This window comes from Oryx dammah, unplaced genomic scaffold (assembly GCF_014754425.2).
Source record: "Oryx dammah isolate SB20612 unplaced genomic scaffold, SCBI_Odam_1.1 HiC_scaffold_23, whole genome shotgun sequence".
Classification (NCBI taxonomy): Eukaryota; Metazoa; Chordata; class Mammalia; order Artiodactyla; family Bovidae; genus Oryx; species Oryx dammah.
This window is the reverse complement of record NW_024070207.1, coordinates 67766800-67784151: the sequence shown is the minus strand read 5'-3', so window position 1 is coordinate 67784151 and position 17352 is coordinate 67766800. Positions and strand designations below refer to the sequence as shown.

At 44.7% G+C, this 17352-nt stretch overlaps 1 protein-coding gene across 1 annotated transcript; it reads left to right on the top strand.

Moving 5' to 3' along the window:
• The first annotated feature begins 595 nt into the window (after positions 1 to 595).
• FGF16 (fibroblast growth factor 16) lies at positions 596 to 9248 on the top strand. Its single transcript, XM_040265660.1, has 3 exons — positions 596 to 869; positions 6766 to 6869; positions 8248 to 9248. Exons 1-3 carry the CDS (start codon positions 596 to 598, stop codon positions 8491 to 8493), a joined length of 624 nt encoding a protein of 207 aa, XP_040121594.1. The 3' UTR covers positions 8494 to 9248.
• The last annotated feature ends 8104 nt before the right edge of the window (positions 9249 to 17352 follow it).

Genomic DNA, 17352 nt, shown 5'->3' with positions numbered 1-17352 from the left:
CGAGTGGCAGTGGACGCCAACAGCCTCCACGCACTGGGCTCCAGTTATTTCATCAGCAGTTTCAGAAAAACCTGCCAAAAGCAGTTATGCCTCACTGCAATGTGTAGCTTTTTCCTGCCATTTTTTCATAATAAAAGAGGGAGTGAAGCTCGCTCGCTCTCTCCCCCTCCACCCCCTTCTCCCAAAAAGAGCCAAAAGGATACGAGGAGGGGAAACACACACACACACACACACCAATCTCCGAGGGGATGCCATTGAGGTGTGGCTTGTATTTAAATATCCAATATGTCAATGTAAGGGGAGTGGGTATGTATATAAAGTCCCGTTTGCATCTGATAGCTCGACGAAGCCAGCTATGAGAGGCCTGGGGAGATGGATGCGGAGGGGAAGCGGCACTTTGACTGAGCGCAAGGTCAGGAGCGCGCTGCCCCACGCTCCCCGCGGCTGAGAAGTTCCTTGGACGCGAACAGACGTCGACTGCAGCTCCGTAGAGTTCGGAGCGAGCGAGCGAGCGAGCGCCGCCGAGTCGCCCGCGCCCGCGGCGGGGAGAGGCAGTTCGCGCCCCGCGGCCCGGCTCGGCCCCGCGCGCCCCGCCATGGCGGAGGTCGGGGGGGTCTTCGCCTCCTTGGACTGGGATCTGCACGGCTTCTCCTCGTCTCTGGGAAACGTGCCTCTAGCTGATTCCCCGGGTTTCCTGAACGAGCGTCTGGGCCAGATTGAGGGCAAGCTGCAGCGCGGCTCGCCCACCGACTTCGCCCACCTGAAGGGGATCCTGCGACGCCGCCAGCTGTACTGCCGCACCGGCTTCCACTTGGAGATCTTCCCCAACGGCACAGTGCACGGCACCCGCCACGACCACAGCCGCTTCGGTGAGGACGCGGCGGGGAGGGACGGGAGGCGAGCGGACGGCGCCCTGGGGAGCCGACGGCTCGAGGTGCGGCTTGGGGCCGGAGGACCAGCCGCTCCCGCCCCGCCTGGCGCTGTCTGGGCTCGTCGAGGCGGGAGGCCGCTGAAGACGTGGGCAGGCGAGACGTGAGGGTGCGGACTTGAGTCGGGCGGCGGCGTCGGGGCGCCTGGCACCCTCGGATGCTCTCAGGAGGAGGCGGGGGCACCTTGAGATGCGTCCTCTCCTTTCTCCATCCCACCCTACCTCCTCCGGGAGCTAGAGGGATTGTTCTGGGACCTGGACGCTGCGCAACCCCTTTCAAGGAAAGCAGGTGGAGCTGGGTGCCGGGTTGTGGGGGGGGGGGTAGGAGCATCTACCGAGGAGATCGGGGAACGTGGCTACAGCGTGAGGCTGAGCCTTGACGGCAGCAAGGTTGTCGCGGCAGATTACCTGAAGCAGGAGCCTTCGTCGGCCGGGGACCCTGTGTGCGGACGGCCAGCGCCCAAGTGGCTTTTGGCCTATGGGGACGCGGCAGCCTGGCGGGAGCTTGGGTATTAGAGAAACTAGGAAAGCCTCCCGGTGGCCAGTATATAAGGGCACAAGCCCTGGGGGCACATTTTGCCCGGGAGCTACCTCTGGACTCCTTGCCTCAGTGAGGAAACAATCCTGGGCCCACTCCCAGCCCCCCAAACAGGTGTCTCCTGGGCCCAGGGCAGAAAACACCCCATTTCTATAAAGGATTTTCTCTGCCTGTTCAAAGGGCACAGCTGCCTGTCTCACATGCAGAACACAATTAATACAAACCTTGATCTGGGACAGAGATCATTGTGTTACCAAGCAAATGTGTTCACTCCTCAATAATTTGGCCGTTTTTATTTTCAATTTCCTGTCCTCTACTAAACTATTCAGGTGCTGTGACAGCTACCCTTCCTTGGGTCCCAGCATCCCCCAATGTCCTCACTTCCTCCCCAAGGACCCTATAGGCCAAAGATACCTTCTGTCCCTAAGCCAGTGAGAAGTTTTGCCTACTGGCAGGTCTGACACCCTTTCTTTCCACCTCCAATCCTCCTCCACTCCCCCCAAACTGCCTCATCCTCCTATTCCCCATGTCTCGCTAGAGCTGCCTCCAAGTGCACCATGGTAAGAAGTTGGGGGTGGATGAGGGTGGTGGGGGGACAGAGGCCTATAGCTGGGCAAGGCTAAGTCTAGCAGACATCTTGGGCCAGGGCTGGTCTTCCTTGTGGAGCAAGCAGGAACCCTACTGAGGTCTGTCATCTTGGAAAAATGTACTTGGAGAGCTAGAGTACAGTAGGTTGTGTGTGGGGTGGGAGTAATGGAAGGGTACAGGAGTCTGTATAAACTTGTAGCAGGTCCTCAAAAGGGTGATAAGGTGGGGTGGGGTGAGGGGAGAGGGAGGGTTAACTTGGCTCTTTTCCCTTCCATTGCCAGTGACTTTGTAGTCCCATTTTGTTCCTCTTCAGAAGGAATGGGACTCCCACCCTGGCCTCAGAGCCCCCCAGAGCTCCCAGAAATGGCTTAAAGATATTGGAGTAGCCCATTCCTGAGCTATAGAAAAAAAATCCTGAAATGATGGAGAAATGTGAGGTGGGGGGGGCAGAGGTGGAGAAACTATGACCTTGACTCCCAGCAGTTACAAGTGTTTGTCTGACTCTGTGCCTAAGCTGAGCCCAATAACCTACAAGGTCAAGGTAAATCAGTAATAGGCTCTTGGGATAAGTGGTCTTTAATTACCTCCCTAAGGACACATCTTGATTTCTTTTCTCTCTCAAACTGCTAAGGGTGTTAAGTTTAAGGAGAAACCAAAGGAAATAAACCTGGCAGGAGGAAGGGGTGTTTTCACTGCTGTTTAACTGACTGCTTCATTTTTGGGTTTTGCCTAAAACACACTCACTCACTCACTTACTCAGAGACCACCTCTGCATCACCTTTTCCCTTCCCTCCTTCCCTGGCTTCCTGGCAGATCTGTGTATTTCCTGTACAGGAAATGATACGTGGTCAAAGCTGTCTCTTTGTAACATCCCTTACCAACTTTCAAGCACACATTTACTCTTCCTCAGTTTAGCTTTTGGCAAAGAAAGAGGTGGTGTTTGAGTTTGCTGACTCTTTCCTTGCTCCACATTTGAGTTAATCGGCCAGGGTATTCAATAAATCGAAACTTTAACATTCCATAAGTGCTTTAGCAGTCAACATTCCAGCAGGGTAAAATAGGCCAGACCTAAGATATAAAATATTATAGATTTCTGCTTGGGGGGAAGAGGTAGTCTCCAAAGGCCATGTAAAGTAAATAGCTATTTGTTGTAATTGGAGAGCAGGGCCCCCAAGGATTACCCTGGAATCCATGCATTCAGAGAGAGTCAGGCTGAGCCCAAGAGCAGCCTTGACTCCAAATAATAACCTGTTGGCACAGACTATGCTCCCCCTCCCCACCCATCCCCCATTCTGCAATCAGTAGCCAGGAGTATTTCAATCTCTGCCTGGCTGGTGGCGTTTACATGAGGTTCACAAGGATACTGACATTCCTGAGGGGCACCTGTGGGCTGGCAGAATAGAGCTTGGGAGCCAGACTGGAGGAGAGGCCTCTTGCCAGGTGGGATGGAACAGGCTTATGCAGCTGCTTTGGTTTTTGAGCTATCTGGTTCTTATTTGGCCAGGTACCAAAACAGCACTGCCTTGGCCTGCTGGGCTGAAGGGCTGAAAGGATGGCTGAGGGCATTCAGGCGAGTTATGGAACTAGATTAAATGACATATTAGCCAGTCATCTAGCTAGGTTCCGAAGCAGTGGGACCCAGAACAGATTCATTTTGAATGAAGACATGGGAGAAAACGTATAAGAAGAATCTGGAAATTATCAAACACAGGCCAGAGCCTGAGGTGGGCCGATCAAGATGAAGCAGAGGGAGGTCCTGGGCTTTAAAGGGGGTGAAAGTACTGAGGACAAACTTTGTCTACTTAATACTCTGCTTCAACATCTTGCTGTTAACACCCCTCTCCAGCTGTAATTGGGAAAATGTGAAACTGGCTTATTTTCTCTCTCTTTTCATGCTGGCTGGAATTCAAGAGAAGGTTTAGGAATATCTGTTCCATCATCATGTGCCACTGGGTTCCCACAGTTTGAATCCAGCAAATAGGAAAGTTGGCAAAGGGAAATGATGCCCAAAGACAGCTGGGCAGGGATGATTCCAACTGTTAGAGACCCCTGGTTACTGGACACAACCCAAGTGACTTCCTGTATGATCTGTCCTTTGGCACCAGGGTTAACAGAGTTGGAGAAAAACCGTGGTGACTCAAAGGCCACACCTCTTGGGTTTCATGATTTGTTCTCACACCAGGTCTTGGATGGTGAGATCACAAGCTGCCCTCTGCTACTTAATGAGCTCAGGGTGGTCAGAGACATGAGATACTTAGAGAATGAGGGAACCAAGACTCAAAGCTCAGAAGTAAACTGCCTAAGCAAAGCAAAGAACTGAAGGCTCCAGCAGGTTAGTATCCCTCAATGTTTACCACCCAGAACTGAATCATGACTTGACTTCTCATTTCCTGGCCATACTGGCCACTCTCCTTTGAACACCCTCCTGGTTTTCTGTGGCCCTTTTTAAACACAGTAGAATTCAAAACTGTATTCTTACTGTGATCTGAGGCAGAGTAGAATGGGGCAACCCCTGCCCTTATGCCAGTTACTAGATCTCAATCAATACAGTCTTAAATCATATTAATTTTTATTTCCTTTTTTCTATTTGTTTAATTAGCTTTTTAGTAATTTTTAATTTTTACATAACTAACTTCACATTAGCTTTTTAAAATCTCGTGACTCAGCCATACTGAGCTTACCTTGTTCAATCAGGTTCTATAAGCTGTTGTTGTGTATGTTTTGCTAAGCCACATCTCCCCATCCCAAAGATGGGGAGATATATTTAATAAAAATGCACAGGAACACAAAAGAGTAGTCCAACAGTCCAAAGTTTTCAAGAAAATATACATAGTTGCCTGGAATGGGGAGGAGTATGGAAATAAAAAGAAAGAAATAGATAAATTCATGATTAATACTTGAGGCTCACCCTCCCTCAATACAACTCCAAACACAGAACGTCTTGGTTAACCAGTTTCTGGACCAAAGTGCAGAACTTTACATTTATTCTAATCAAAATTTATTTTGTTGGAGTCAGCCCATTTTTCCATTCTCTTAAAATCTCTGGATTTTTATTGTTACCCTCTCAGCTGTATGTCTTCTGGAACTAGGGTAAACAGTCCCCATGTCGTCTTATAAGTCATTTATTAAAATGTTACACAGGGCAGAACCAAAATCAGAACCCTGTTCAGTGTAACTAAAGGTCTTGGCCCACTAAATCAGTATCTGCTTAACCCCAACTTGGCACCGGGTAATTTTCCCTTCCCCTCCTACCATCTTGTGTCAATCTCCTTTTCCAAAACTCTGTTGTGTGTATGTGCTATGAGAGTTAGTAACCACCAGACTGAGAATAAAACTTGGAGGATGTCAATGCTAGAGGCCAAAGGCTATGCTTTGAGTGTTCTGTACAGTAGTATCAGAAGAGAGTTACATTCTTTGAAAAGGTCTGTGTGTGCCCTAAAAGCTTCCATACCTGAATACCCACCCACTAGCCCGAGTCACTGGGGCTCTTCAGAAGACTTCCCACTGGACTCTTGAACCTGATTTCAAAATTGACCACTTAATTTTTTAAGTGATCTTTAAGGAATCAGTCCTATTCCCTGTGTAGATTACATAGAATATTACTACCCTTAAGAATTACATTTTTTGATAAGACAGCCAGATATGAGCTCATTTCATACCTTTGGATGCCTCTGGAGTCAGTTGTATCAAGTTTTAATCTATACATTGAAAAATATGGTTAGAGACTATAAAAAAGAAATCTAGTTGACCATTGCATCTGTATCCATATAAGAGATGTGTTATGTTAGAAAAAAATTGTTAAGTTTTCAGTATCCCCAGGATTTCAGTTATGGTTCCTTTTTCCACTTAGTACTCAATGTCTTTTTTCCCCCTTGCTGCTGCTGGATAAATGAAAACGTTTTCAAATCCTCACCTCTAACTTTGTCAACTAGAGGAACATTTCTGAATATCTTCCTCTTCCCCTTAAAGTTGCAACATCTCAAATCAGTATCAAGTCTAATACTACCTGCCAACTCTTTGCTGTAGATAGAGTTAAAATCCACAAGAGAGAAGGGGAGAATGACAGGCTTGTCAGCCTGCGGCTGCACTGGCTAAAAGTACTTTTGAGGAGAAAGCTCTCACCAGGCCAAGTTTTGCTTCCTACCATAGGACAGAGGAACAAACTTAGTGAGTGGCCTGTGTGGCCTTTGTTAGAGTCAGCTACAGGCAGTTGACAGCCTCATGTGGCTTTAAGGACATGGGAGCTAAGAGGGTACAAAACAAGTTCAGCCTAGAGGACAGCAAGGTAATGCTGTGAGCTCTGGGGAATCAGAAAGTGACTTTGGGAAGATACAGAAACTTGGCCACATTGTTTCATTTCAAAAGCTGCCCTCCTATTTCTTGAAATGATGGCCTTTAACAGTACCTTGAAATTATGAAGCTTCGGTAGCCAAAGCCTTCTCACAGTCTCTTCCTTATCATATGCCTAAGAGTACTGAGTAGAGGCAGAGATCGTCCCTCATTTTACATATGGACTGACTGAGGCCCAGAGAGACTCAGTTTCTTCTCTGAGGTTCCATTCTTGCTGCAAAAGATGGTTTCATCAGGTAATTCACCAAAGGCACATAGTGCTGGCCTTCAGTTGGGGATAAAGGACCAGCTCATGTCACCTTGATAGCTTTCTGTTAGCTTGATATCAGTGATGGAAATGGCATTCACTGTTTTGCTCTAGGAATTCTGGAGTTTATCAGCCTGGCTGTAGGGCTGATCAGCATCCGGGGAGTGGACTCTGGCCTGTATTTAGGAATGAACGAGCGAGGAGAACTCTATGGGTCGGTAAGTTTAAGGTGTTTTTTTTTTGTTGTTTGTTTGTTTGTTTGTTTTTTCTCAGAAGCTATTACCACCAGTGTTTGGATAATGTAAGGCAAAACATTTATCTAGCACTTGAAAGCACTTTTGTCAACTTTAAAGGATTAGTGTCTTCTAGTCAATTCTTGACTGCCCAGGAACTTGCTACATAGCACTTTCACTCATTCAGTCCCCATGAAAACAGAAGATTTTATGTGGTATAATTGCTTCTGCCTTCTCCATTAGAGTGTCAGCTCATCTGATAATAATAGGAAGCTATACTGGTTTGTCAGTAGATGTTAAGTGTTTGAGGCATTAACCCTCCCAAGGAGTATATCTGATTTGTGATGGGTACCGAGAGGAGTAGCCAACTAGCTGGCACAAAAATAGGCAGTGAGAGCTGGCCTTGAGATTGAGGATTCTGAAATTAAGAACAAAGTCCTTGATGTCCAAATCGCTTCAGCTGAATCCCAAAGGCCAAATGAAGCAAACAAACAAATGAGTGAGGATTCCAGGGTCTGGTGACAGCCCTAAGTCCCCAGCTAGGACTGTATTGGCTACAGCACATGTTCCCTATTCTGGAAGCCAGCCCAGAGCTGGGGAATGGTAAGTGACTTTGCTGATCTTAACCCTTCTGGGAGATCCCAACTCCTGGCTTTGGCGTTTGAGTCACAGAGCATACTTTCTGGCTGCCTGCATCCCATGAAATCAGAGCACATTCTTCCCTGACACCTAAGAGATAGGCCTGTCCCCAGCACTCGGTATCGGCAACCCCAGCAAGTAGTATTGTGGCTGAATCAAGTGTGAGAAGGGATAGAGGCAAGAGACCCAGGAGCTGCCAGCTTGAACTAGCCAGATTGGAGGAACTTCTCAAGGAGATTTTTTTCCTGGCTTTCTAACTGACAGGCCCTGAGACCCTTCATTAGGAGAGATCACAGCTCGCCTCCCATGGAGCTTTATATAGATTCGAGGCCTTTGCCTGTCAGTTGACATAGTTGACGGCAGTCTCAATGGATTTGAACATCTTTAGCCCTAAATAGGGAGAAAGTTCAGAGGTGTCAGTGGGCATTGGGAAGCAGAAATTCTCAGGCTCAGAGTACCAGGTGAGCCCATCTCTTCTAGTCTCTTACTTTCAGAAAAGATCTCACCTGAAATATTTTTGCGTGGCTCATGAAAGAGGGTGAAAGCAATACAGACATGACTATTTCGTGCTATTTGGAAAGAAGATGTCTGAGTAATACCAGGAGATAGGCCTGAAATTTTCTAATATAAATGTGCTATTTATTATTTTAATTTCTCCACCAGCAAGCTGGGATGGGAGAAATAGTCATATAATGGGCTCTACTTTATTTTCTCACCCTCACAGAAGAAACTCACACGTGAATGTGTTTTCCGGGAACAGTTTGAAGAAAACTGGTACAACACCTATGCCTCCACCTTGTACAAACACTCGGACTCGGAGAGACAGTATTATGTGGCCCTGAATAAAGACGGCTCACCCCGGGAGGGATACAGGACTAAACGACACCAGAAATTCACCCACTTTTTACCCAGGCCAGTAGATCCTTCTAAGTTGCCCACCATGTCCAGAGACCTCTTCCGCTATAGGTAACGGACCCCTAGTGTGACCTCTGTGACCTGTATACTCTGTGGCCACAGTTGTCTCTGGAAGCACTATATTCATAGCTTTTCAATCCTCTTTCCTATCAATTTAGATAACAAAGAAGCACTTACTGTTCAACTCGACCCAGCTGTTCCCTCATTGTTCAAAAGTATATATCAAGGTTGGGTTATTTTGGGGAGGGGTGTGGGGGGATGGGGAGGTCTAGAGGGAATCTTGTATATACTTTTTTCTTTACTCATGTTCTTTCCCCTGAGGTGGCACAAGAAAGAATGGGGCCCCCTACCAAGGGCCAGAGGTGTCTTGCCCCACAGTCTACCCAAATACCTTAAAGTGGGTAAATGAAAGACCAAGGAATCTGCCATAGATGCTACCTACAGAGCTTTGGAGAAGTCTCATTAAGAAAATCCTTGGGGCTCCAGCCCTGCTGCAAGCCATTCCTGTATTGGCTCTGCAGATTTATCATCTGTCCTGACATGCAGTTTTCCTGACGTTGAAAGTGGGAGATGGGGTAGGTTGTAAGAAAATGATATTAAAATGTAAGCATGGATACTGTGCATAAAGACAAACTATTTATGAAATGTATATGCTATTTATTTTATATATTTATTTATTTCAAAATAATTTTATTTTTAATGAGAGATGCTATGACTGGATTTTCATCAGAAAGAATAAGGTCCTACTGAAACAGGATAAATGAGTTATCAAAGGCTTTTATTGGCAATAAAATTGTCTTTATATTGTAACCACTGTCTAACTCTATTGATTTGTACACTTAGTAAGATTAGAAGGTTTGTTGGCTTTTTTTGCTACTCATTAGAATCTCTTGATGTTGGCATCACACTGCCTAGCCTAGGTGACTTGCTATGTACAATATTAGCATTATCTAGGAGCCCTATCTGAAGTTCTTTCTGGTTTTGTGACTTTAAACTTAGTGATGAATCAAAGCTTCAGAAAGATCTAGACCATCAGCTCTTATGGAAGCTCCCATTTGTACTTAGGACTAAGCATAGAAAAACCCTCCTTTGGAATTTGGTTAGGGCCCAAAGCCCAAAGGTCAGCAACTCTAATTGGTGGCTTCTTACTTAACATATGAAGATGAGGTGATTTGAAATAAACAGCAATCAATAGGGAGAATGATCTTTTGAACCAGTCAACCTTCCCTTCCAGAGGTGTTCTCCCACTCCCTCTCCAAACCCCTACCCCTATCCTCTACCAGTGTTTCTCCTAGAGAGTTCTGGGAATCTATTAACACATTTTCCTAAAGCAACAGTTCTTAAGAGTATACGGCCTTTTCACCAGCAGCACCATCTGGGTCCTTGTGAGAAATGGAAATTATCAGGTCCTACCCCAGATGTGCCAAGTCAGAATCTCTGGGGGTAAGGGCCAGCCATCTGCATGTTAACAGCCTTCCAGAGGATTCCTGTGCACAATAAAGTTTGAAACCCAGTACTCTAAAATAATAGTTTTCAGAAAGAATTCTTTTTGTATTTGAATGACTTATACAAAAAGTTTTAGGATAACTTCAGTCCATAAAAGAAGAGTGGCTCTAGTTGAAGTGGGGAAGGCATTCCTGGAGCTCTCTCTTCTCCAGAACAGCCTCTTAGATATCTTGCTTTAAAATCCCTGACCCCTTTACTGATAATTACTGAGGTGGGAGTATAGGGCTATATGCATTTTCAAAGCAAATGCTGTCTGGACACAAGAACCGAAGGAATAAAAGTCTCGTAGAAGGTTTGGGGTTAGGATAGTTTCTCCTGATGCTCCTCAGTGACATCCACTATTTTCCCAACTGATTGGTGAAACAAATAGTTTAGATAGCAGCTCACTTAAAAGTCAAAACCATAAACTCTATAGAAGTTCATCCAAATCTAAGTACCCAACACAGAATACATACATGAAAGAGCAAATAAGGCTGTATGATAGAAAGTGCTAAGTTGCACCATGTATGTGATTGGAGACTAGAGTGCTTGCCAATGGAACCACCAAGGCCGAGATTACACAGGGCTGGGGTGAGTAGGGAAAGTTTCCTAAAAAGGGTAATTCCCCGCTTTGAAGACCCAACAGGAGGGTTTGGAGAGCCAAGAGGCTGATGGCAATGTCTGTGTTGGGATACAGGGAAAGAAACACCACTTCTAGAGGTCTCTGGGAGGAGGGTAAAAATCAGCTGTGTGACATTTTTTATCACATTTTTAATGTGCATTATACCTTTATTTTAAAGCCAAAATTTTACTATATTCACTATGGTCAACTACCTAGATACATAGCCCCAACTTCTGAGGGCTTGTGAGATAAGTGAGATCTGTTTTAACCAATAGGAAGCAGGCACTTCCCTGTGAGTAGAGCCAGTATTACTCTAGTGAGGCACTTGACATGGGCCTGGCAAGGCTGCAAGCACCATATTACAGGGTGGGCTTTACAAGGAAAATGCCAATGTAATGAAAAGGAAAATATTCCAAAGCCTAGGGTCAGGAATTACCTTTTTCCTGTGAGTGGAAGTAGAGGGCAAAAGAACAGAAGAATCCCAAGATGCAGAAGGAGGTCAAATGGGAGGCATTCTTGGAACTTTAGGAATGACAATGAATAGGGCACGTTGCTAGAAAATGTCAACAGGCATCTGTTCTCCTGGTCAGAAAGAAGGAAAAGATAAATTCTGGAAATGAAAATATAAGATGGATGACCTAGTACCACTAGATCAATTGGCAGCTAATGACACCATATCCCCAAAGTGTTAAAGTAATGGATTTTGTGCCAACCAGTTATGACCAACCTAGATAGCATATTAAAAAAGCAGAGACATTACTTTGCCAACAAAGGTCCATCTAGTCAAGGCTATAGTTTTTCCAGTGGTCATGTATGGATGTGAAAGTTGGACTGTGAAGAAAGCTGAGCACCAAAGAATTGATGCTTTTGAACTGTGGTGTTGGAGAAGACTGAGAGTCCCTTGGACTGCAAGGAGATCCAACCAGTCCATCCTAAAGGAGATCAGTCCTGGGTGTTCTTTGGAAGTACTGATGCTGAAGCTGAAACTCCAGTACTTTGGCCACCTCATGCGAAGAGCTGACTCATTGGAAAAGACTCTGATGCTGGGAGAGATTGGGGGCAGGAGGAGAAGGGGACGACAGAGGATGAGATGGCTGGATGGCATCACTGACTCAATGGACATGAGTTTGGGTAAACTCCAGGAGTTGGTGATGGACAGGGAGGCCTGGCGTGCTGCGATTCATGGGGTTGCAAAGAGTCGGACACGACTTAGCGACTGAACTGAACTGACTGAGAGGGGATTGTAGAGTCATAAGCTCTGGACCTCTGGTTTTAGATGAAAACATGCACAGAAACAATTTCTTTTCATCCCCTCCCAGTGTTTATGGTGTTCCTGGAACAAAACAAACATGTAGGAAATGTTTGTTGAATAGACAATAGTTGGTTGAAAGAATGAATGAGTGAATGAGTGAGTAGACAAAGACATAGAAACTTTTGGCAAAGAGGTATATGATGCAAATGCTGGGCTAGAGAGAGCAAATGCATTATATAACAATCATCTGAACTATTAAGTTTCCAGTACACTTAAATATTCATGGTGACAAACTAGACTCTATCTTAGGAAAGACAGTGAATTCCCCGTCACTGGAAGTGCTTAAGCTGAGGCTAGACAAACTTTTGACAAGGATATTTTATCATTTGCATAGAACAAGGTGAATGTTAGATACAAGTGACACAATGTGGTAGCATTATTTATGAACTACATACTCCATGGGACCCCCAGATTTCTCACAAGCACCTGTAGTGTTTCAAAAAGGAGTATATAAGACCTAGGAATGCTATAACTTCTATACACAACTGTTATTGCAGACCAAGAGAAAGACTGTACACCAGAGGTTCCAAACTTGGAGTTCACAAGGTCCTTAAAGGTCCACAGAAGGCCCTTTGGGCTTGAACTCCCAGAATAGTATGCAAATTTTTATGTGTACATACATTTAATCTTCCATTAGTTCTCAAAGTTTCCTCCCAAATGTTAGGAACCACTACACTTTAAGTTTGGCGACAGAGAGGTGGGAGTGAGGGGAGGGAGGAGCTGGGCAGGCTTCACTTGCTCAGTGGCTCTGAACAAAGTTCAACCCAGGACCAGCCCTGACAACATTTCTGATGGCAACAAGACTCTCTTTCCTTTCCCTGTGCAGCCCTTGTTTCACCTCCACTGCCACAGCCAAATGTTATTCATGGTTAAGAAACAATGAGAGACTGAATCCACCAGGTCCAGACACAAGGAGCTTATCAGAGCCATCAGAGGAAACTCCTCCCCAAAGGAATTTAATCAAAGGCTTAAAATAATAAAAGAACCCAAGTTTATATTACCTTCAGGTCACTGTGGTGCTCTGCCACTGCATCCCTGGCTACACAGAAATCCAATTCAGGTTCCAGGCTCTGGTGGGGCCGCAAGTGACAAAGGCTTTGTCCAAGTTGCCTAGAGCACAGGCTTCACCTTCCTCCTCCTGACTCTTCAGCTGATCTTTGGGTATTGCTGCTTTCCTTCTCTCTGGAGTAGCTGAAGCTACACTGCCTTTCCCCAGCACTTCATGAACAGGGAGCTGTTGAGGAGGAACGTGGAAGGTTAGGGAAAAAGGGACCAGTGAGGAAAGACACTGTCTTTTGGAAACACACATTCATGGTCAGTCATCTAAGCAACTTCCTTGTTTAGCAGGAGGAAAAGAACATAATTTAGATTGTCATTCCTAGAGCTCCTTCTGTTCTCAAAACAGAAAATGTAAAACTTTTCTTATAGGCCTCTACACAAGGGCTCTGGTGTTAATTGCAGAGCCAACTGTCTCTCCTTGACTCTCATAGTCTCTTTCCACTCTTGCAACCCAGCACAAGCTGTTGCCCCTCTACATTTCTTTCCAGTTCCCAGACGAAGTATGGGGTCAACTCTGTTCCTTATCATTGGCAATGTAGCAAAAGACATGCAATAACTTGTTCTGCAGGTCCTGAAGTCAGACCAACCTTGTTTTATATCCAGATTCCTGTACTTCCTCTTTGACCCTGAATAAATTCATTAATTCAACTGGTATTTATTGAGAACTTTTACATCTTCAGAAACATTACAGTAAATAAGACAGATGTAGTTCCTCTCCTCCTCACATGGTCTAGTCGGTAAGACAAACATAAACAAGTTAAACCTACAAATTGTAATAAGTGCTGTAAAGAAGGAATACAAGGTGCTATGAGAGTATATACCAAGGCAGACAACCTATTAATGGTGTTAGGGGAAGGCTTCCTGAAAAATTATATTTAGGGTGAGCCCTGAAGGGTGAGTAGGAGTTAATTTAGTTGAGGGCAGGAATAGCTTTCCAGGCAGAGAGAACAGGAATATGTAGAAGTCCAGAGTCAAGAAGGAGTCAGGCATGATCAGAAAACTACAAGAACATGATATGGCTAAATTGTAATAAGCCACAGGCCTTCCTTTGTAAGACGAAAATAATCATAGAACCTACCTCAAGGGCAGTTGCTGTGATAAATAAGAGCATCACCAACTCAATGGACATGAATCTCAGCAAACTCCTGGAGCTAGTGAAGGACAGGGAAGCCTGGCATGCTGCAGTCCATGGGGTCACAAAGAGTCGGACAGGACTGAGCAACTGAACAACAACAAAGCTCAAGGGCAGTTTCTGTGAAGATTAAATAAGATGATATATGGAAAGTGTAAAGTACTTACTATGCACAATTCCTGGTGCATAGCAAGTGCTCAATAAATGGTAGCTATTGCTATTATATTTAGTTCATTATTTGTTATCAGTAGTATTAATTTGCAGACATATTTCTGAATGAACATATGTATCACTCCATTCCCTCTCTCTATGTATGATTCTGCTGGGATTTTACAAAGGACAAATACCATAAAGTAAGGTGGTATATTGAGATAGCCATGCCATGCAAATGCTGGCATCCTACTAAGAACACATAATGAGAGCACCCACTTGGAAACTCCATCATCTAATGCACCTGGTATGAAGCAAACCAACAGAATCTGTCAGCCCTCACCCAACTTCTATTTTAGTTATATTTTAGCAGTGCATTCTGGGGTCCCAGGAGCCTCCCTTCTATAGATTCCCATGACCATATCATGAATAAATGGTATCACCTGGGTCCCACATATCCAGGAACCTCCATCTTCATTTTTCTTCCTTATAGTTGTCCACTGTGAGCCCCATCCCAGTCCTCTTAATGCTCATGCTTAGTCCTCAGTATGCTACATACTGAGACCCCTAGTAAACCTGTGGTGGCAGATGCATGTTTCCCTGTCTGTTTTCAATTTCCCTGTGTCATCATACTAGTTGTAAATGCTCCAACTTTCTAAAATCCACTATACCATCCTAACCACCTAACACTATATTCTATAGGTTTCTCCAGGCTCCCACCTTAAGCTATTACACTCACACCCAATAGATTCCACAACTCTCCTCCAATATAAACTCAGGGCACAGCCTCCTCACTCTACAATCTGAATGTTATGTATATAACTAGGACAGATGTACTTGAAGAGTCCACACCCAAAACCCCATCCAACTCATGTTAAAGTGCCCACTTTCTCTGCTTCTGCTTCTGGATTGCCAACATTGCTAGATAAAGTTATGAAAATTCGGTCATCAAATGACTCCACTATAAATATAGTCTTATCTACCTCAAATAGACCAGCATTTCCCTACTTGATGTCTTTTTATACATTTAATCTTGATTCTATCTTGCATTCACCATAGTTCATCATAAAAATCCCTAATATCTAAACACCTTTCTTTTGGTTCAGTGTTAACCAAACTTCTCTGGTAAGCACCTGGTACAATTGTCTAAGAATACAGACTCTAGGTTCTATTAGGTGAGTTCAGTTGCTCAGTCGTGTCCGATTCTTTGCGACCCCATGAATCACAGCACGCCAGGCATCTGGTATCATCACTTCATAGCAAACAGATGGGGAAACAGTGGAAACAGTGTCAGACTTTATTTTTCTGGGCTCCAAAATCACTGCAGATGGTGACTGCAGCCATGAAATTAAAAGATGTTTACTCCTTGAAAGGAAACTTATGACCAACCTAGATAGCATATTCAAAAGCAGAGATATTGCTTTGCCAACTAAGGTCCACCTAGTCAAGGCTATGGTTTTTCCAGTAGTCATGTATGGATGTGAGAGTTGGACTGTGAAGAAAGCTGAGTGCTGAAGAATTGATGCTTTTGAACTGTGGTGTTGGAGAAGATTCTTGAGAGTCCCCTGGACTGCAAGGAGATCAAACCAGTCCATTATAAAGGAGATCAGTCCTGGGTGTTCTTTGGAAGGAATGATGCTAAAGCTGAAACTTCAATACTTTGGCCACCTGATGAGAAGAGTTGACTCATTGGAAAAGATCCTGATGCTGGGAGGGATTGGGGGCAGGAGGAGAAGGGGACGACAGAGGATGAGATGGCTGGATGGCATCACTGACTCGATGGACATGAGTTTGGGTGAACTCCTGGAGTTGGTGATGGACAGGGAGGCCTGGCGTGCTGCAATTCATGGGGTGGCAAAGAGTCAGACATGACTGAGCAACTGAACTGAACTGAACTGAGGCCTCCCTGTCCATCACCAACTCCTGGAGTCTGCTTTTGAATATGCTATCTAGGTTGGTCATAACTTTTCTTCCAAGGAGTAAGCCTCTTTTAGTTTCCTGGCTGCAATCACCATCTGCAGTGATTCTGGAGCCCCAAAAACAAAGTCTGTCACTGTTTCCACTGTTTCCCCATCTATTTGCCATGAAGTAATGGGACCAGATGCCATGATCTTTGTTTTCTGAATGTTGAGCTTTAAGCCAACTTTTTCACTCTCCTCTTTCACTTTCATCAAGAGGCTTTTTAGTTCCACTTCACTTTCTGCCATAAGGGTGGTGTCATCTGCATATCTGAGGTTATTGATATTTCTCCTGGCAATCTTTATTCCAGCTTGTGCTTTTTTTTTTTAATATAAATTTACTTATTTTAATTGGAAGCTAATTACTATACAATATTGTATTGGTTTTGCCATACATCAACATGAATCCAGCACAGGTGTACACGTGTTCCCCATCCTGAACTCCCCTTCCACCTTCCTCCCCATACCATCCCTCTTGTACTTCTTCAAGACCAGCATTTCTCATGATGTACTCTGCATATAAGTTAAATAAGCAGGGTGACAATATACAGCTTTGACATACTCCTTTTCCTATTTGGAACCAGTCTGTTGTTCCATGTCCAGTTCTAACTGTTGCTTCCTGACCTGCATATAGGTTTCTCAAGAGGCAGGTCAGGTGGTCTGGTATTCCCATCTCCTGAAGAATTTTCCAGTTTATTGTGATCCACACAGTCAAAGGCTTTGGCATAGTCAATAAAGCAGAAGTAGATGTTTTTCTGGAACTCTCTTGCTTTTTCCATGATCGAGCGGATGTTGGCAATTTGATCTTTGGTTCCTCTGCCTTTTCTAAAACCAGCTTGAACATCTGGAATTTCTCAGTTCACGTATTGCCAAAGCCTGGCTTGGAGAATTTTGAGCATTATTTACTAGCGTGTGAGATGAGTGCGATTGTGTGGTAGTTTGAGCATTTTTTGGCATTGCCTTTCTTTGGGATTGGAATGAAAACTGACCTTTTCCAGTCCTGTGGCCACTGCTGAGTTTTCCAAATTTGCTGGCATATTTAGTGCAGCACTTTCACAGCATCATTTTTTAGGATTTGAAATAGCTCAACTGGAATTCCATCACATCCACTAGCTTTGTTCATAGTGATTCTTTCTAAGGCCCACTTGACTTCCCATTCCAGGATGTCTGGCTCTAGGTGAGTGATCACACTATGA